The sequence below is a fragment of the Neolamprologus brichardi genome, chromosome 8 (assembly GCF_056152115.1).
Source record: "Neolamprologus brichardi isolate AB-2024 chromosome 8, ASM5615211v1, whole genome shotgun sequence".
Classification (NCBI taxonomy): domain Eukaryota; kingdom Metazoa; phylum Chordata; class Actinopteri; order Cichliformes; family Cichlidae; genus Neolamprologus; species Neolamprologus brichardi.
In genome coordinates, this window is record NC_142111.1 from 22,978,354 (window position 1) to 22,999,732 (window position 21,379).

The 21,379-nt window shown below is 39.6% G+C and overlaps 3 protein-coding genes across 3 annotated transcripts; 1 reads left to right on the top strand and 2 right to left on the bottom strand.

Annotated features, from left to right (window-relative positions):
- Positions 1 to 1,381: 1,381 nt before the first annotated feature.
- On the bottom strand, positions 1,382 to 5,030 carry mrpl10 (mitochondrial ribosomal protein L10). The gene is made up of 5 exons (XM_006793171.3): positions 4,940 to 5,030; positions 4,557 to 4,726; positions 3,197 to 3,361; positions 2,470 to 2,614; positions 1,382 to 1,895 (listed from the first exon to the last, which is right to left on the bottom strand). The coding sequence occupies exons 1-5, from the start codon at positions 4,977 to 4,979 to the stop codon at positions 1,657 to 1,659; spliced, it is 759 nt and encodes a 252-aa protein (XP_006793234.1). The 5' UTR covers positions 4,980 to 5,030; the 3' UTR covers positions 1,382 to 1,656.
- Positions 5,031 to 5,329: 299 nt separating this feature from the next.
- Positions 5,330 to 10,610, top strand: pnpo (pyridoxamine 5'-phosphate oxidase). Its single transcript, XM_087844875.1, has 7 exons — positions 5,330 to 5,647; positions 6,949 to 7,073; positions 7,158 to 7,257; positions 8,248 to 8,301; positions 8,394 to 8,522; positions 8,604 to 8,674; positions 8,779 to 10,610. The coding sequence occupies exons 1-7, from the start codon at positions 5,474 to 5,476 to the stop codon at positions 8,942 to 8,944; spliced, it is 819 nt and encodes a 272-aa protein (XP_087701001.1). The 5' UTR covers positions 5,330 to 5,473; the 3' UTR covers positions 8,945 to 10,610.
- A 1,294-nt stretch (positions 10,611 to 11,904) lies between these two features.
- Positions 11,905 to 19,532, bottom strand: prr15lb (proline rich 15 like b). The gene is made up of 2 exons (XM_035908739.2): positions 19,356 to 19,532; positions 11,905 to 13,042 (listed from the first exon to the last, which is right to left on the bottom strand). Exon 2 carries the CDS (start codon positions 13,013 to 13,015, stop codon positions 12,683 to 12,685), a length of 333 nt encoding a protein of 110 aa, XP_035764632.1. The 5' UTR covers positions 13,016 to 13,042; positions 19,356 to 19,532; the 3' UTR covers positions 11,905 to 12,682.
- Positions 19,533 to 21,379: the final 1,847 nt, after the last annotated feature.

Here is a 21,379-nt window from a genome sequence, read left to right on the forward strand (position 1 = left end):
TTGGCTGGAGATGTTTTTATTATGCCACTTGGTCACAACTCCGTCTGGCACTGTACTAAACAAAATCCCCTGAAATGTAAACAGAAGCATTATAACCCCAACCAGTGGGAATATGCAGTTGGTAGTGTTTGTCTGTGAAAAAGTTCTGCCCAGATTTGCATGAAAGTGTGAGCAAGATTTTTCCCAAATATTGGACATAACTGGACATTTTCCACCATATCATCACAAATGCCCGTCACCAGTGTTGGGAAGGTTACTTTTAAAATGTATTCCATTACAGATTACAGAATACATGCCCCAAAATGTATTCTGTAACATATTCCGTTATGTTACTCAATGAGAGTAACGTATTCTGAATACTTTGGATTACTTAATATATTATCATGCTGTTTACAACTACATGAATGTACTACTGTGATTTATTACTGTTACTGAAGGTCCGCGGCTCTGAACCGTAGTAAAGGGACCTCTGGCTAATACGGTGGGTTCTGTGTCGGGCTCGTAGCTGAAAACTAGCTTTACTTTGTTGTCTGGGTCAACTTTGCTAGCAGAGACAGAGAGAGGCGTTGAAAGGCTGCTCCAACAGAACTTATTGTTTTTGGAGGAAAACACGAACACGGTGTACAGTCGAGTCTTAATAGCTTACTTACAACTGGGCTCGTCAGGCACTCTTCTTGGCTGCAGTGGTTATTATTATATTTACATGCTTCCAGCTCCCGTTTTTGCTTGATGACAGCTCGTACTTTTCCTTTTTCTCCCTCCCTCGCTCACAGACACATAACGGGTATGGCAGTCCATTCTCACTGCAGCACGGACTACACTGCCTATGATGCTACATTCTTTAGAGCACCGGTAGCATTCTGCCTATTAGCTTAGCACAACAACAACAAAAAGGCCTCTCTCACCCAGGAAACACGCAGCGAGAGAGCGTCACCCTGTAACCATGGCAACCGTAACGCTGCCGCCTGGAACAACAGAACGTAGCTGTCAAACAAAACCCAAACAGGCCTGACCCGCCACAATATGAAACAGGGAAGTACCGCCGTGTAATCCATTTATTTCAACAAAGTAACTGTATTCTAAATACCACCTTTTTAAACGGTAACTGTAACGGAATACAGTTACTCATATTTTGTATTTTAAATACGTAACGGCGGTACATGTATTCAGTTACTCCCCAACACTGCCCGTCACACTGAAATAGGAAGAATATCACAAGCGATCCTAGTCCTTCTAAATCCAAAGACTTGACTGATGTATGGTGTGGAGTGTGCTTTTAACCGTGGCAGAAGTATGCCATCTCACACTGTTCTTTGTTTTTTTTTAAGCAAAAAAATCCCTCAGTAACAGAAAGTCTTCATAGAAACAACATGAGTCAAAGTAAGCGCTGAAGTCATTTATTAAACACTTAAATAAAACCATTTGAAGCATTATTTATCTAATAACTCCAGACATCTCCAGGCTGAGGTGTCCGAAAGGTGGACGCTCACTGTGTCACCAATTTATCTCTTTCACTCAAGACTTTTTTTTCAATCTTTAAAGTCTGATTGATGCCAAATTAAAACAAAGACTGCATCCAGTCCATTTACAGTCGTTTGCTGTTCCACTTGGCTCTCGATCTGAAAGTCACCAGTCCCAGTAATGTCCTCTGTAGCTCTACGTGGCCTCCTCTGCTTTAGGAGCTGCCTCTGCACTTCCATCCGAGCTCTGCTGTTTGATATACTGCTGGAGCAGCTGTGACAGGTGGGCCGGGTGGCGCTGCAGCAGGTAAGCTGTGTGGGAAGTCAGCATGGAGAGCCCGCTCACCACCTCACCCTGGATGACTGTCATTGACGGCAGTTTGGAGTAGCTCACGATGCCCTGTGCACTCAGCAGCGTGTTGTCTATGCAGGCTCCTGATGAAAGAAGAGCAGAGATCATTACAGATATTTGCAATGGATTCCTTCCATTTCTGGACTGATCTGAAATCTGTTTTACTGAGACAGGCTTCAGCTGGCAAAATATTATCTGTTTAATTTTAAGTTTTTAACACTGGTTCACAAACTTGGGTTAATAATCCTGATTTGGTGCGGATTCAGTGTTGGAGGGTTTAAAAACACACTTCCATTTAAGGAAGTGGACATGCAGACAAAGCGAACGTCTGTAGAGGACAGACTGAATTTGGGCCACAGTATCCTTGTGTACACTCACAGTACACTTGGCATTTTCTAGATGAGAGGCAGTAACTGCTTATCCCGTCTAACTGGATCCCTAATTTCATCTACAAACCGACTGTGCTCCAAGGTTAGACGCAAGCAGGATGTGGAACCTTATCTCAACCCACAGCCCCAAACTGTCACCAGCAGAAGATTGACGAGTTCATTTAGAAGACAATTTAGCTCAACTTTTCCTGAACTCATTTCATGGTTCCCGAGGCATCATAACAATATCCAATGCTAATTATTCCTCGCACTTGGACGATAAACGTACCCAGGAGTGTCATCTGTGGGCTGCCCCTCAGAGTCGTCAGCATCTCTTTCACCTTCGGCTCTTTGCTAACAAACATAACCGCTGGGCCGACGAACAGAGGACCCATGTTGCAGTAAATGGAGTCACTCAGGAACGACCGCACAACCTGAAAACAAACAACTGTGAATTAGAAGATTAATGATCCTTGATGTGAAATTGTGCAGCAGGATGTTCTTCTATATGAAGGACGCTGTGAGCTAAAAAGCTGCAGACAGAAACAACAACTCAAAGTTTATCGTCTTATGTATCATCAGAAAATGATTTATTGTTGCTGTTATAGTTTATGTAAAGTATAAGGGATGGTCCTGGGTGCCATCACACAGTGAGCCAATTCAGTCGTTACGCTGGGCGTCGACTTGACATTGGTTACACTTTTCAGAAGGTGCACATCAGGTTACGTGGAAGGTTAAGTAAGTTATGACATAGATTCCCCACAGAAGTCTAAATCACGCATTAGAAGTATTACAGGACTACTCATCCATGGAGTGTACAGCTGTCAACACTCATGAGAATACAATCCACACCTTGTTGTCCTTTCTGACCCTAAAAATGTTACCAAAAACACCGTCTATTACTTAGATTTGGATTAATGAAAGCTGTTTTATTATGTTATTATTCAGAAACATCTCAAACGTATTTGATTCCCGATAAATAGGAAACGTCACAGAATCAACAACGTCAGTCTTACCTTGTTGGGGAAGAACTTGACTGTGATGTTGTGTTTATAAAGTCTGTGCCTGAGAGTCATCATGTCTTCAGCACTGCTGCTGCTGTTCTGGACCACGGCGATCATTTTATAATCCTCAAACAACTTCTTCAACTCCCTCTTCATTAGTAAGGTCAAATCATTATCCTGAAGGAATGAGACGGAAGAGATTGACACTCAGTAAAGCACGAGACCTGCAGACCAAACCAGGAAAAAAAAGACTACTACTTGAACAAAAGGACGTGAGGGCATACTTTCAAAATCTGCTTGAAGTAACAAATTAAAAGCCCAATTAATTCTGTAATGTGTAAAATTCTGGTTCCAAAAAATGTTTTTATCATTTAACTACTGAGCAGCAGAAAATATATCATATTTTACTGTAAAAGATGAAGCTTTCAGGTAAAAATAACCTCATCTTTGAAAGTGGTAATAGTAGCTAAAGTTCTGAATAAGCTTTACATCTATCAGAGTTTTATACACAGTTGTTATGCTACTTTTTAAACCAGACATCCAAAGCAACAGACAGTACACAAGAGTGCAGGCAGGGTGGCGACATGTGTCGAGGTGACAGAAGCATAGCAGTACAAGTAAAAGGTAAGATTTTAAAGTAGTTAGTAAGACCTGCTATGAAGTATGGTTTGGAAACTATAGTACTGACAAAAAGACAGGAGACCAAGTTTAAGATGTAAAGATTTTCATTGGGAATGAGCGGGATGGACAGGATTAGAAATGAGTACATGAGAAGGACAACTTAGAGGGGTAAGGTTAAGAAGGTTTGGACATGTTTAGAGGTGGGATAGTGGATATACTGAACAAAGGATCGTGAAGATGGAGCTGCAAGCAAGAAGAAAAGAAGGAGAGCACAGAGACAATTAGTGAAGGAGGACATGAAGAGGGTTGGTGTGACAGAGTCACATCATGGGATAGGGTACGGTAACTGTGCAAGTTAAAGGTTTCATAATGACCAAGCAAAAAATAAATATGACAATATTGCAAATATTTAAATGAAACCAACTTTTCCAATTACCTTGCAAATTAAATACAAAGTGCAGATGTGGAAGATACAGTTTATCACGTCCTTAAGCACGTGTACAAACACTGTTGTATATTCCCATTTCTTTTGCAACAGTTATTAAACTGCTCCATCAGCTGCTGACTGCCTGGTAAAAGTTGTTTGGGATGCAATGCCAAATGCCTGTTTTTAAGCAACATATTTCAAAGGTTTTGTAAACCTAAGCCAATCCAAGAAATAAGCACACAATGCTGAGCAGTCCTATATGAAGTGAGACTTGTTCCGATCGTGCAGGCTTTCAGTAAAAGACTGAACATGCTGGTGTGTTACCTCCTGGACGTGTTTGGTCTGGGAAGGGTAAGCGCCTGGAGGAAACTCCCGTGCGGGGGGGATGTACTGAGTAACAGCTAGCAGCTTCTGTTTGTGGATGTGCATAGGCTTCCTGTGGCGGGTCACAGCCTTGGACCCGTGTCGGACACTCTGTGTGAGGGAAAGCCATCCTGAAAGCCACAAATGTCAGGTAAATGTCTGCTGTACAACCAGTCAGTGAGCGCTGCGGAGCTAACATCGACTAACTGAGCCTAATAACAGCTAAAAACGGGGTCCCCGCTAACGCTACTAACAGTAGCTAGTTGCTGAAAATTAGACAGACTAACCAGAACCGCAATGTTAAAAAAAAAAAAAAAAGTAATGGTATAAGTATAGTACTTTACCCTGTTTTGGCAGCAATTTCGAACACAAGGTCGCCGCCATCTTTCACAGGAAAACGTCGTGATTCAGGAAAGTGACGAACGCATGCGTGCTGCGTTTACGGACATGTCGGCAAAAAGATAACCTTCCTCATATTTAACAAACTTTAAGTGTAAAAAGAAAACAAAATTACCTAAATGAAACTGTGCTTTGTGATGAACACGTCGGAAAACATTTAAAAACTGATAACCTGTATCCATATACGTGTTATCTAAATAATTTGGCTAAAATAATAAGCAAATTGCTGCAATGCCGGAGAAGAGACTCCGAGTGGGCTTGTACGCGAACGCGTCCTAGCGTAATGACGTACCATTACCGACGTTCGTTTTTTTAGTTTTTGTTTGCATTTTTAGTTCATATGAACATAAATCCGTAGATTACATAGTTTCTAAATAAGTAGAGTAAAATGTGATTTTAAAATCGCTGATTTTCTTACAGCATTCTTTTGCGTAACATTTTACGTAAGGGGGCGTTACGTCAGCGTGTGTTTTACAGGCATGAGGCGCATACTCAGTACGATTATATTGAGGCATATTTGCTTTATTGGAGGAAATCTGCCCTCTCGTGCCACTAGGATAGTAGGGCTGCCGCGCGTTTTTACCTCGAAATACTGCAGCGGAACCAGTATGGACCTGAGTAACATGAGGAAGCGGTACAAAGGAGATCTGGAGGTGAGAAACTACTCAGTTACCTGCGTTGGGATACAATGTATTGAGTCATGTAACTGAAGCCACTCTGTCGGTTCTGTGCAAATGCAAGGTCACGATATGAACCCTGAATTAGATGCAGTGAGTGTGCACAGCTGGAATCTAATCTGGCTGCCATGGATAGAGTCTGTGACCAGATCCCACTGCGTTAAATGTTTCCGTATGGGGTGCGTCTTACTTCAGTGAATTACTTTTTCATCTACATTGCTAAATTAATACAGTAATTAACTATTATTTTAGTAGCTTCAAAATCTGGTTATCATCTTCAGCTTTCATCAGTTAACCTACACATGCATGTGCTTGGGCTGGGAGCCGGATTACCTGGATAAAAAGACGCAGGCACATTGAGGTCATTGAGACTTAACACAGAAAGGCCCCAGGAGGTTCAAAACAGGGAAGTTATTGCTGTGAGGGACACTGCTATCCTTGTTTTTGTTTTTAAGCACGTTTCGTGTGAGATTCATATGAACTGATATCATTTAATGAAACACACACCCCTGTGTAGTACTGAAAAATGACCACAACAACAACAAAAAATTGATGAATGGTGTGCTGTCACCACCATTAAAATGGGACATCCTAGCTGTAGCTGTAGATGGTGCCACACACTTTTATCCTTTGTCCCTCATCCCACATATTCAGATGATATCCCACATATTGTTGGCTCTAGTATTTAAAACCGTTAACCATAAAATCTGGCTTTTATCTTCCCGGATAAAGTGCCAGTTAACAGTTTTTTTCGCTTATCCCATGCTTAACAGGGAAAAGTGCAAGGGAAGTCACTACAAAGTCATGAGCTCTGCAGATTTCTGCAGGATATGATGTATAGAAACTACCAAAAAGAGAAGGAAAAACTACTGAGTGGGTCAAGCCTGTGAAATAATATGGGTTTAAGAATACTATCAAGCAAAAATCTTCCTTTCATTCTTATTGTTTGGAAAGTTGCATTCAGATAAAAGGCTGTGTAATTATTGTCCCACACATATTCACTTTTAGGAAGTTTGCATCTGGTCACGCAGCTGGAGAAAGCAGGTGTTCCCCAGATGTTTCACACCTCAACTTTGACCTCTAAATAGGACATATTTCTCTGGCATGTTTAAAAGTGATAAACACAACTGAATAATTAATTAAATCGTAACTATACTGCCTACAGCCTGTACTCACTATAATCCAAAAGCATCAGTGAATCATTTGAATCCTGCATTATGTAAAAGTGTCTGTTTTCCTATGTTTTTTTACATCTGTATCGGTTGTTTTGTTTCCAGTGCTTTGAGGAGAGTCAGCTCGTGTCTCTCGACCCCATCAAGCAGTTTGGAAACTGGTTTGATGAAGCCACCAAGTGTCCTGAAATAGGAGAGCCCAATGCTATGTGCCTCGCCACTGCCACCAAGTAAGAAACGCTGCCACCTGAACAGATTGGAGCTGATTTCTTTTCACAGTTTTGTACAATTAATCGTATCTGTTGTGGACTCAGTGATGGACGTCCGTCCGCTCGCATGGTCCTCCTGAAAGGTTACAGCAGTGAAGGTTTCCGTTTCTTCACCAACTATGAGAGCAGAAAGGGCTGCGAGCTGGTAAGAAGCATCTTTATCGCTGACTCTGTCAGCAGCCGTCTACATCCATGCTCTGCTTCTTTTGCCCTCAGGTGGTTTTGAATAAATGTGTAATTATTCCTGTTTCCTGTGTTATTGTCTCACAGATATTGCAATTGACCTGTGCAGTGTGTTGTGCTTGTGTCATTAGTTACTGTGTTTAAATGCTAAACATTATATTATTGAGTCCAGCTCTTTTGCTTTTATCAATAATGTATTTCTTAAGCGAGTAGTTAGCAGGCACAAAAAATTACAAATCAACATCTGTATCAGTCATACAAACAAAAATGGCACCAATTCACTGGTTTGAGCTTTGCAAATACATTTCTATGACTTTGGAGACAATAAACTCTTTATCTTTGGATTTTTGCCCATAATTTATGCAGAACACGTTATCAATTCTTGCTTTAGAGTTTCAAAGGGTTTTTGATGCCTCAATGAGCCAAGGCTGAGATGGTTTTAGCGCGTACAGATGAGGGATAGTGGATATAATGGACAAAATATAATGACTATGGAGCTGCCAGGCAGGAAGAAGAGAAGAAGACCACACAGAAGGTTCATGTTAGAGGCCAGTTATAGGGTGAGATGGAAGCAGGTGATCCACTGATTTTAGACATCTTTAAAAAAAACATTTGAAAATGCATTTTTATTCTTTGGCTTTTAAACCAGACGAAGTACTGATTGCTTTCTGAAGACTTTGTTTTTATTAAAAATAAAAATTATATCGCGTGAATTTTTTATTCATCAGGTTTCAAATGTTTTGCATGAATTTTGATGCATTGTCTCCTTTTTGTCTTAAATCAAATACTGACACTTGTCGCCCCTTGTTGATAAAGTCTGCCTCCATCTCACCCTGCGTCCAGCATCCTCTACTGTCACAACAACCCTCTGCATGTCCTCCTTCACTTCATCCATGAATCTTTAAGGCTTCTTCTGTGTTGTCGGGTCCTCTGATCACTTTCTTCTCCACAGGAGAGCAATCCGCATGCATGCCTGGTCTTCTACTGGGAACCGCTGAACAGACAGGTGCAGAAACCTTAATTTTACTATTACGCGTTCTTCTTTAAACTTTTTATTTTCATAGTAAATGTATTGTTTAATTTAATTTTGATTTTCAGATTCGCATTGAAGGCACCGTGGAGCGGATCCCCTACCAGAGCTCCTGCGATTATTTCCACTCCCGCCCAAAGAGCAGCCAGGTCGGCGCTGTCGTGAGCCGACAAAGCACTACTGTGCCTAACAGAGATGTAAGCGCCGAAGCTGCTCCACCTGCACGTTGTAGGTGATGCGTACAATGTCTAAGTCTCAGTTTTCACAATTTCTTTCAGTATCTAAGGCAGAAAAATGCAGAACTGGAGGAGAAGTACAAGGACACAGAGGTGCCTATGCCTGATTACTGGTAAACCTTTGCTCTTAATTAAAGTTAATAACATGTTGGTATGGCTTCTTAAAGCTTTTTCGGTTCGTTGCCTTTAACTGTCCCACGATGTGCTTTTCCAACAGGGGCGGCTACATCGTAAAGCCTTTTTCAATCGAGTTCTGGCAGGGACAGACGAACAGACTTCACGACCGCATCGTCTTCACCAAGCTGAAGGACGGAGAGTCCGAGCTGGGAGAGTTTCAGCATGCTGCAGAGGGAGGCTGGGTGTACCAGCGACTGTCCCCATGAGGAGCATCAGCAGACTGTGAAATAAAGGAGAGGACACGTTTCATCTCGACTATCACTGATTTAAAAAGATCACCATCTTTACCTCACATTAATAACCTTGCGTAGGTGCTGTTGTGCGCGGTTTATCAACAAGCCAAATGTCACTGTGCTGTCTTTGAGGTGAACCATGTGTGCTAAGTGGATAAGTGGAGCAGCGTGGCGCAATCTGACTGTGCAACTTTTGAGTTTTCCGTGTTTTGTAATGGAAAAGGGCACTGGCCTGAAAAAGTGGAGCAAACTTTACCCACTCAAAATAGTGATTAACAGTATGGCTGTGGTTGTTTAACAGGGCAGTCGTTGACCTTCTAGGACATGAAAACTGTTTCTTATTTCTTAAAAAGCACAATCTGTTCCACTCATCAACACTTAACTGCAGTTTCTCCTCCATTGGTGTGATTATTTCTTTACAGGTCTGTAGTTTTCTAAAGAAAATATGGAAAATTGAGACAATTGTTTAAGTTTAGCTCGCTGTGTTAAGTTTCTTGATTTCTTTGAGAGAAAAGATTCAAATCCCCCAAAATTATGCATGGTGGCCACTTCATTAGGTACAGCTAAACGGTCATATCCAATCCAGTGCGACTATTGCTTTTAGGCTGTCCAAAGGTTTGGGGTTTTTACATGGACATTACCACAAATCTATCGGCACTAACTTCATAGTTGTTGGTGGTCGTGAAATGCATCGTTAATGGAAGAAAAGTGTGACTGTTTTGCTAAATATGCATTCAGAACACCATCTTTGGCCATAACCTGAACAATAAATATAAAAATGAATTTAGAGGCTTTTATATGGGGAATATTAAAGCATGCTCAATGTGTCATCTTAGAATTTATGACGGAGAGAGCTTGTTCCTCATGAGAAAACTAATATTTGCTTCAAATTCATTGTTGTCTCTAGACAGAGTTTACAGTCTTAGTCGTGTTAGCAACTCATGAAAAAATCGCAAGTCTGTTAACTGGACAACGAGTGTTGGGAAGGTTACTTTTAAAATGTATTCCATTACAGAATACAGAATACATGCCCTAAAATGTATTCTGTAACGTATTCCGTTAACGTCGGTATGCACAACAACAACAAAAAGGCCTCTCTCACCCAGGAAACACGCAGAGCGTCACCCTGTAACCATGGCAACCGCAACGCTGCCGCCTGGAACAACAGAACGTAGCTGTCAAACAAAACCCAAACAGTCCTGACCCGCCACAATATGAAACAGGGAAGTACCGCCGTGTAATCCATTTATTTCAACAAAATAACTGTATTCTAAATACCACCTTTTTAAACGGTAACTGTAACGGAATACAGTTACTCATATTTTGTATTTTAAATACGTAACGGCGGTACATGTATTCCGTTACTCCCCAACACTGTGGACAACTAAAGTATATTTTTCTTCTAATTGGTGACAAATACGATTTTACACTTACCAATGGAAAATATGTGACCTGTACTGGTGGTTAACTTAATTTAAATTGATTGTATCAGTCTTAAATCTATGGCAGTATCTCTGCAGTGACTGCCTTTTAATAGTGAGATTAAAAGAGCGCGTGATGTCATTTGTGCCAATTGTTGTGTGTCCTGTATTGTTTGAGGATGAAGTTGTGGTAGCTATTAATAAAGTTTTAATTTGTAACTGAGGACTGAGTGTGCGTTTGACCAGCAGATGTCAGTAGCACAGCTAACACAAACGCCAAGATTCAGCGAAACACGATCACTCAGAATCACTAGAAACATGCAATATTCTCATGGATTAACTGTTGACTTGTGGATTTCTGTGAATCACTCGACGATATCTGTCATTTTCTCAGCTAACAGCAGGGCAGCTCCACTACAAAATGCAGAAGCAGACCACAGGGTGTCAAATATCACCGTGCTTACTATCACCATGTCAACAAAACAGGCTGAACAGCTCACTAACCCCAAAGAACGACCTCACCAAGATCATCGCGTTTAAACAGGCCACCATCTGCATGTTAACAGCTCTCCTCGCTTTGGACTCCAGCACAAACAGAAGAAAATCTTACACGTTAACAACTTTTATATTTATTACAAACAAAAAAGCATCTCAGAAAAAAAATTACAGACAGCATTTCTTGTTGTTGATGTGTCACATGCAATGGCTGCAGGAGTTATTTGGACAGTTAAACCAACAAAACAGCGTGAAGTTAATTCACAATGACATAAACAGATATTTGATTTGTACAAAAGCACAATTAGCATACCCAAGTCATGTTTTCTGATATGATTGTATCCATAAACTGTACCGCGGTCACCCGGGGCAACCTCCAGGCTCGAAAAACAAAGCCAAAACCTGCAGTTCCTCTAAAAGCCTGGCTCCAGAAATGAGTCAATCTAAATTTACAGCTTGAATTTTGTCCCTGTAGCTAATTTTCCCCTTAACAGCAACTATGAGGGGATGATTTTCTTTTAAAGAACTGACTTTTTTAAAGCATATTAAGGCTTAAAGATTGCATTATTACAGTTGTGGCTGGAGTGACAGACATTGATATAGGCAACTGTAGCTTGCCATGTACATTTCAAAACATCTAAACCATGTTGGTGCCTTTTAGAGCATTTTAAAGGAATTTCTGACACTTTTCTTCCTGTGTGATCAGCTGTACTGACCGATACTGAACATTATCGAAACTGCGGTTTATGACTGCACCTATCTAATCAGGCTTTCTAGGGCTAGCTGATAATTTAGAACTCCACCCTCTTATCCAACTTCTACCTCCAAGGAAACCAACGTGAATTTAGATGTTTTCATATGTGAAACATGAGAGCATTTTTCAGGGTGTCAACTTAGAATTCATGACAATGAGAGCTGCAATTTGCACATGTATCCCTCACGAGTAAACGTTTAATATTTGTGGCTGCAAAATATGTTGTCAAACTGACTGTTGCCTCGAGAAAAAGTTGACATTGTTGCATGACAAGATCAACATGGTGATCGTTAATGGTTACATTAATCTTTTATATACAATCTATAATTTTCATTTAAGAACATGTGGAAACAAGGATGGACGAAAGATGTTTGTCCTTCCCTGTTTGGGGCTATTTTACTTGACAAGTGTATATAGATATATAAATAAATACATATAATTTACTTTAACATTTTGTTTCTTAGAGCTGAGAAATTCAAGTCTTTTTGATGATGACTTGATACTTTTGGGGGCCTTTATATTTTAAAGCATCCACCATAATGTTTCAGATGTAATCAGTGACGTCAAGTCTTTGGTCATAAAAATGTAATAAAAATTTCCTTTGACATTTGACAAAACATAAAAACCTGAAACATAGCACTACATCTACAACATTAAAAAATTACAACTTAAATGACAGCAATGTTACATTTGAATCATGAGGCGAGAATTCCCCAAATTTTCCTTCATGTCATTTTTGAAAATATAAAACAACAGCATGAGCACAAGGAAGTAAATATAAAAGTTAAAAGACAGAAAATCTGGAGAAAAATGTGTCCAGGACTGTGTTTAATTCCCGTCTGCCGGGTGGATGTTTAAATTTTGACACCTCGTTGTTTATTTAAGTGTCTTTTTTTCTTGTGTTTACCTGTGTGTGGTGAATAGTAGCACAGTAGTAGTACATGTAGGACAACATGGTGGTGTTTGCATACGTTCAAGCCATCTTTGAAGCTTCTTATGTGTATATGACACATTACTGATCAAGTATGTGCATTTTCTGTGCTATTTCTCTGTCTTCTTTTTATGATTCTCTTGACTGAGGTTGTTGTCTGCAAACAGATTTGGGTTCTCAGCCAGCGTGGCGCGGACCCTCTTCTTCTCCTTGTAGCGGCCGGAGTTGGAGACCTTGACGTGGCGTCCTTTGGTGGCAGATTTATCGACGATTTTCTCCAGTTTGGCATTCAACTGGCTGTCCAGTTCTGGAGAGCCGTTACTACTCGGGTGGTCTTTGTTCCCAGTGTTACTGCCATGCTCTGCTGGGATTTCATACAGAACCTTGGATTCAGACTTCTTCTTGCGTGAGAAGGTCAGCCTCCACCAGCTTGAGTCAGCCATGGCACCAACAGAGACTGGAGGATCGACCTGTAAAGTTCAGAGATCTTAGCGTGTGGTGAGCAACAGCAAAGAATTCCAGGTAAATAAAGTGTTTTAGCATTACTTTGTACACGTCAAAACAGTATTTATTCTGTCAGTTTTAATGCAGACATGTTAGTCAGTCTTTATCTATACAAAAAGTCTTTTTATTTTCATCTATAAATGCATATCTGATTGTAGTCAGGAAAGGGTCTAGGCCACAAAAAAAACTACAGTATGTACAGCTAGATCAAAACTGATCTCTTTATCACTATCATTTGACCAGAGTAAGATTTGAAACCAGTCAGACATTTACATTTATTCATACAATATAAATAAGAGCTTTGTAGTGTTACAAATCAACTGAATAGCCAAGTATTTATGAAACTTTAATGTATCACTTACAACCAGTTTTAATTTAAAGGTCTGACATCAGGAAAGGCTAAGCTGGAGAAAGTTTGGTAGTGGCACTCAAGACAGCATCATCAGCATAAAAATGTACATTACGCTTCTGAGTGGGAAATTACACTGAATAAATGCATGTTGAAAGTAATTAACAGTGGGCCCGATGTTGATCCCTGAGAGACGCCATTATCAGCCATGTTTTTTCTGTCAAATTGTTTTTGCTAACGTCAATAAAAGTCAAGTTTTAATATAAAAATACAAAACATTGGATTAGATTATCATAACTCAAAATGTACTTTAAGAAATAATTCAGTATTTTGTATAAAATAAACTCCAGTTCCACTTATTTATTTATTTTTATTTTGAATTAATTCAAATTATTTAATGGTGATTTTATGTGGTAAATTGCAAAGCCTCGTACACAGAGGTGGCCTAAAGTTTTACAAGGCCTTAAGCAGAATTTGATTAAAGGCCCCCAGCCACCCACGTCAGCAAAGCCACTATTAGCTATATTGCCCTTGCCTGACCATTTCTGCATTACGCATCTAACACAACAATTATAATGGCTTAATTATTCTGTGCTGGAAAGAAATACAATAAACAAGCAGATGATGATTTTTAAAACTGTTCACTGATTTAATTTTTTTAAACTGTGCAAAAGGGCAGCACAGTCACAAAGAATTTACCACAGACCGAAATATTATTTTACGTAACAGCGCAACTTTAAAAACAGTGTTAAATAAATTAAATGGAAACTAACTGTCCAGAGAGTACAAATAGGTTAACGCTGTAATTGCTGTTTCCATACAATATCCCCTGAGCTCACCACCCCTTGACATTTCTGTTATTGTTGTTATTGTTAGTGAATGTTAATAATAACTAACTTGAAAAAGCTCAGCGCTCACAGTGAATGATTAAACCGGTCAGTTAACATATTTATTAAATTAACTGGGGGCCCTCTGCTGATGTGGGGGCCCCCAAGCAGCTGCTTCTGTGTGAATTTTGCGTATTGTCTGTGCTGCTGTGCTGGTTTCCCCAGGTAGCTCTGGTTTCTCCTGCTATTGAAAAACATGTTGCACCTCTATTGCCCCAGGGCATTCTCCTTTAATCTCAGCAGCTTCCCTTCCGGGTTTAATAAAGATTAAAGCAATGATATTACAGTGCCCAGTGTAGGAAAGCCCAGAGGTTTGCAACAGTCATTTATGGATGTTAGTTAAATTTATACAAGCTCTGCCACACTTCATTGTTTTATATTTGTTCCTCTGTGTTTTAGTTCATTTGTTCAGGATGTCCTTTATTTACATTCATGCGAGAACAGCAAAGCTGTAAAACTGTGACTGAAGTTCTTTGATAAGAACTTTAATTGATCTGAAGTTAAATTATACATATAGCATGTAATCAAAAGATTTAAATTCTGAAATTTATTCATTTTTTTTAAAGGGAAAATGCATTAATATTTTAAGTTCTGCTAACTTACAATAACTATAGCTCCAATTACTTACATTTAATGTCAAAAAGTAGATGCAAATTTTTCACTTCACTGCAGATTTGCATTCAGATGAATCTCAGTCTGCACTGAACATCATGCCTTTAATGTTATGTCATTCTCTCATTGTTGGTGAACCAGTTCAAAAAGACAAACAACACTGTTTACTCTGCTGCTCTGTGCAGGACTGGTTTGTAGAAAGCAGACGGTACTACGGCTGGCTTACATCATCCAGTGCACATCTCCGTGATTACGAGGTGTAACCTAATGGGGGAGCAACACCTGACACTCTGCTCTCAGCTGATAAATTAATGATGATCTGCACAGGATCCTCTATCGCTCGCATGTGATCTGATATAAAGTCAGGAAAGCAAATACTGGGGAAGCAAGCTGTCGTCCCGATGCTGAACTAGGAGTTTGGAAACGTGTTACATAATGACAAAGGTGTCTTTCTGTTGTTCACGTAAGAATCACAACATAACCAAAAGCCTCTGGGTTTTCTCATCAAGTGATATCATCTGTATTATTTCAGGTGTATGGATACATACACAGGTAACGATAACAGAATAATACACCCAGGTCTCTGTGGTCCTCGGTCACCAGGTAACCAAACAGGTCGAATAACTTCCTTATGGAGCAATCGCTGACTCTTTCATGCCGACTCTTTTATCGTATCAATGAGGTCATAAACAAGTTCATGGGTGGGATCATGCCTTACATAAATAATCTTGAATACACACAGAAAATATGTTTTGTGTCTTTATTTTTCTATTTCTTCCACCTTCTTTTAATATATTCTTATGTCTGTAAAGAATATACACTTACAGTCACTTTATTAGGTGCACCTGCTCAGCTTCTCCTAAACCTCTGTATCTAATCAGCCAATCATATGGCAGCATTTAGACTTGGTCACGATGTTCATAATCAGAATGGGAAGGAAAGGTGATTCAAGTGACACTGAACGTGGAATGGTTGCTGGTGCCAGATGGGCTGATCTGAGTTTCTCAGAAACTGCTGATCAGCTGGGATTTTCCCACATAATTAAAATCCCTATGATGTCAGAGGGCAAAGGATGACCAGACTGCTTTGAGCTGATAGGAAGAAAACAGAAACTCAAATGGCCACTTCCTACAGCCAAAGTATGCAGAAGAGCATCTCTGATTATGTAACATGTTAAACCTTGAAGCAGATAGGATACAGCAGCAGAAGACCACACAGGGTAACGCTGCTGTCAGCTAAGAACAGGAAACTGAGGCTACAGTTAACAAGGGATCACCAAAACTGCAAAACAGAAGACTGGAAAATCTTTGCCTGGTCTGATGAGTCTTAATTTCTGCAGCAAAATTAGTCTATCAATGGCTCAGGCTGCTGGAGGTGTAATGCTGTGGGTGATATTTTCTTGGCATATTTTGGGGCTCTTGGTAACAACTGAGCATTGTTTAAAAGCCAAAGCCTCCTTGAATATTGCTGCTGGTTGTTGGAAGATGATAACGCACCATGTCACAAAGCTCAAATGATGTCAAACGTCACCAGTTCTCAATCTATTAGAGCATTTTTAAGATGCAATGGTGCAGGAGATTCACATCATGGATGTGCAGCAACTGTGTGATGCTGTCATGTCAACATGAAGCAAAATCTCTGAGGAATATTTCCAGCAACTTGTTGATTTTGTGTCATGAATAATTAAAGCAGAATAATTAAGGCAAACCGTAACTTTCTCTGATTCGTCATATTCTGCATGTATTGTCCCCTTAATGCTGAATACAGTGACAAAAAAACCTTTGCTAGTTAACCTCTCAGTTACTAACACAGCCTGTTTCCATTTCTTGCAACCTGCAACGCGTGAGCCTCTATGAGGCTTCCCAGTACACCTGCGACTAAAATGGGTGTGGCATTTCTGCTCGAAATTTCATTTTCAAATTTTATAGGGATTGATATTCAAAGCAGTTTTTAATTTTTAGCATGATTTTTTCTGATGTTTCTGCAAACTAAGGCTGTAATTCAAGCTCTAATTTCAAATTCTTTTAAGCTGTTTTTACTGCATTTAACTCCAGGCGTGTTTGCTTGGCTTTACAGTTTTCAAATTGATCCTTAGCTTGACAGAAAGCTAACCTGCAACTGTTCTGATGGTTTATTTCCAAGTAAAACTGCCAAAATACAAAAAGTCAGAAATTACTTTACATATTTTAAACTGAATTTTGTAAGTTTCACATTTACAGCAGTGCATCATGTCCTCAAAACCACAAAATAAATAAATAATAGCATTTTTACTGTAGTTGTAAGCGCAATCAGCGAGACTATTATGGTAAGTCCAGCTCTGACGTCTTTTTATTTTAGTTTTACCAGAATTTAGAGGAATTTTGTTGAGCTACTTTACTAAAGCGGGGACCAGATAGATTCAATGAAAACATGTGAATGTGCGATAAACACATAGTGAGCAGTTTATTAAGTCGTTTAGATTAACACCACCTCTCTCTGCAACATTTAAAACTTAAACTTGAAGGTTGGGATGAAACATTTAAAAAAGTGTTTAGATAAAAGCGTGGCTCATAAACCAGATTTTATGACTTTCACAAACACAACCATATCGCTCTCTTTTATGATGGCTGACAGGAAGTCAGGCCCTTTGGTGTGGTTATTTTATCATGTAGCACCTATGCAAATAAAGAGTCCATGCCCTTTGCAGAAACACTCATCCTACTCTTATCTGACCCATGTGATGTTTGACAAATGGCACGAACGAAGAGTGCAAAGGTTCTTTGATTTAAAGTTTTGGAAACAGCAATGCAGGCGCCTTTTACACTTATTCCTCTGGACCCGGTGTTGCTCTTTGCTTAATAACCTGGGTGTGTGGTTTTCACAGACGCTCGGGTAACAGATAGTTGCTCACCAAGAAGAGCTTTTACAAGGGACTGAACCACTTCAAAGTGTTTACTTGGGTTTCCATAGCTTCTTTTATGTCACATTCCTCAGATTTTAGCATTTTTTTCTCTGTTTCATCATCTGTTTGTTTATTCCTACACACAAAGGACAGGTTTCTTCATAGCAAACATTTGCAGAGCATTTGCATAATTTTCTTGACTCTCCATCAAAACAGCTTCTACAAGACAAAATACCTTCTCGGCACTTTCACACCATGTTAAGTAAGACAGCTTGTCGATGTGCACACATATTTCCAAAAGAATGCCGTGTTTGACTTAGATGTGACCTTTGAGACAAAAACTCCTGTTGACACAAAGGAGGCCCTCCATTTTAATAAGTTACCATGTATTCTGTTATGTGTGGGTGAGCCGCCCAAGCAAAGCCTCAGAGATCACAGCAGGAACTGTGGCGCACAATCAGAAATCACTAACGACCTGCAAAGTCTTTGAAAATAATAACTTTTGAGCCGCAGAAAGACAGAGAGGAGCCTCCAAGGGCACCGAGGGCTTTGCTGCCCACGTAACTTAAACTGAAGGTTCAGTAGATTCTCAGGTTTCATCCCTTGTACCAGACTTGCTGTTGACCCCTAGCAGCAAAGTTTTTTAGCTCGTCTGATTATTTCCATTAATAAAAATGTCTTTTAGTCATTTGTTCCAGAGGCCTTCCTGCCTTCTCAAAGGTCACAAAAATCCACAGGCTGATTGAATTGTAAACTTCACACAGGTGCAAAGTCCAAAAAGGTTCATTTGTGACTGTAGCTCTTTTATGACTTAGTGTTATTCTAACCAGCTCAAACATGACAAATAAAATCATGTTAAAACATATTTGCACTATGTTATTTAGCATGCATAGTAACCCTGTGGGCCTCCTAATACTTTCTGATGTAAGAGAATGCATTAGTGTCTTCTTCAGGCTTCTACCCTTTTTAATTATTCAATTAACTGCCTTTAAAAACAGCGGCAAAGCTGTCCAGCTGATTTCTTCCAATGTTTTCTTCTGTAAATCAAAAGCTCTCAAACTCTGCATTTGTTTAATATAAGACAAGTAAAAACCCCAAGTTTTCTCTTTTGAGAGGCTGAAATCATCGAAAGCCAGGCCTGTTTTCCAAAGAATTTTACTTCAGCCATAATTTGACTGTTAAAACACAGCACTCACCTCAAGTTACCCAAGCTAATGTCTCCATATTTATTGTTTTTGTCCCTGAAAAACTCAAAAATATCCAGTTTGCATCCACATACTGTGAAAAAATAAACTTAAGGAGCTAGAAACAAAAAACTTTTGACATTTTCACTTGGAAATTTGACTTTAGCTGTTGTTTGGCTATACAAATACAGTATTGCAGTTCTAATGTGTTGATCAGGGTTGCTGAGCTGTGGAAATACCAGCGAAAAAGATGGAAGTAGCATGTTGATTTTTGTAATTAGAGTTAAATGTGTATTTCTTGCACAGATAAAAGTCTAGTTTCCGCTGCAGTTCATCGGAGGCTTTCCGGTGCGCTCGTTCTCTTACCTTGTTCACAGTGTGCTGGCTGAAAGGGGACTCTCTCACATGCGACACTGTCTCACCATGCTTATAAACTTTCTATCTCCTCTCTTTGTGTTTCTGTGGAATCTTTTTCCTCTCCTCAGGTGAGCGTGCACAGGTACAGCATCTCTCTCCCTCTGCCTCTCCCTCTTACCTTGTCCCTCTGCACTCCTCTTTAGCACACACCCTCCTCAAACACACACATACACACACACCTAGAGCCCGCCCAGCTGAGTGCATGACTGAGTAAATGTTGCAGCCATGTGATTTTCAGCTCAGTCCCATATCAAGATCTCTGACATCAGGGCTAATGTGAACCTGAGAGGTGAGTGGCTTTCCAAACTGTAAATAAAACCCCCGTTATCAGTCTCCCTTTAAATCCAAGTATTGTTTTAATGTGGACTTTGGAGTCAGAATAAAGTCACCTTTCACTGAGCATTTTCTCTTACATAAGTCTTTGTGATGGCTTTAAGCTGGAGGGAGAGAACGAGAGCAATCGAGCTGCTTTGCATGGCTCGTTTAAAATCACAGACAGTGAATAGACGCTGAATTTGCAAGTTTGGTCACCATTCAAATGAACTGAAATTAGGCCACTACAGAAACTCTGTTGCTGCAGGGATTTAATGCTTGTGTTTTCATGTTTGTCCAGTCTGGAGTTCACAAGAAGCCAAATTTTTGAATTATTACTGTTGTTTTTCACCCATATCACTTTTTTCAATGACAAGAATACACTGTGTCAGTCTCTGTTTTCTCATATTTAAGATTATGTGACATAATGAACAAAATAAAACTGTAACGACACATTTAACTGTTTAAAAAACGTGTTTAGTAAATAAATGTTTTGTTAATAGTTTAGTTAACAAAGTTTAATGTTTAGTTATTAATCACTGAATGGCCAAAATCAAACATAAATAAGTATTAATAATGATATCTCATCAAATGTATAAAATATAACAGATGGCCATAAAATGTGACGTTAATTGGTGATTGGTGTTTCTGCCAGTTCCTTTCTGTGCCCCACTCATGTAATGAGCCACATGTCTGTTCATCTTAGTCGCTGTGATGCGCGCCAGGAGCTTCCATGTGGTACTGAGGCAGGTTATTGGCCGGTAGTTGGATGGGACTGGTCCCTTCTGGGGATCCTCTGGGATCTTGTGCCTCTTTTATTAGCAGTTGGTTCCTTTGTGCAGTTAGCTTCTTCAGCTAGCAGGAGTGAATCATGTCGGGGGCCTGTCCGACTCTTTATACTGGAGACCCTTTCTGGGATGTCTGTAATGGTTACTAAACCCTGTTCAGGAAGGTTGCTGTGGTCTTAGATCTACTACTACTGTTCTCATCCCTTGTCTACGTCTGAGCTTCTTGTTCCACTAGCCCATTTCTCATCATTTCATCATCTCATTTCAACAAATTTCATTTTTTAAGTTTTTTGAAACAATAAATTTAAGTTTAGGAATTCAAAATTTCCTATTTGTGGATATAAAACTTTGGATTAATGTTCTGATTCTTTTCCCCTCAATTTTGTGCATGAATTTAAACATGCAAAGCATTAAGTGCAAAGAAATAGCATACTTACAATAGTGTGCTTGGATAATAGAGTAATAAGTATATAGGAAAGCATAAAATAAACAAATAAAGAGAGATATAAATGAGATGTAGACACAGAACCAGAATAATTTAAATACATTTTTAAAGAAATTGGAGCACATTTGTTACAACTGTGTCAAATGTTTTTATTTTAACAGGCTTACAGGTAATAACTGTCTAGATAGATGTAGATTTCCTTTTCTGAGGGGAAACTACATTTATGTTTATTTAACTGTGCAAGAAGTATCATGAGACCTTTTTTTTTAAAACAAATGACTGACCCATAACAAGAAATAGCCAACATTTTCCAGGTATTCTTCCACATTTTCCATGGGCTACTCTTAGTTTGGGAATAACTGACCTTAAGTAAAGTGACACTACCGCCCTCTAGCGACAGTCTCATTAGTTGCACCAATCAGGGGCCA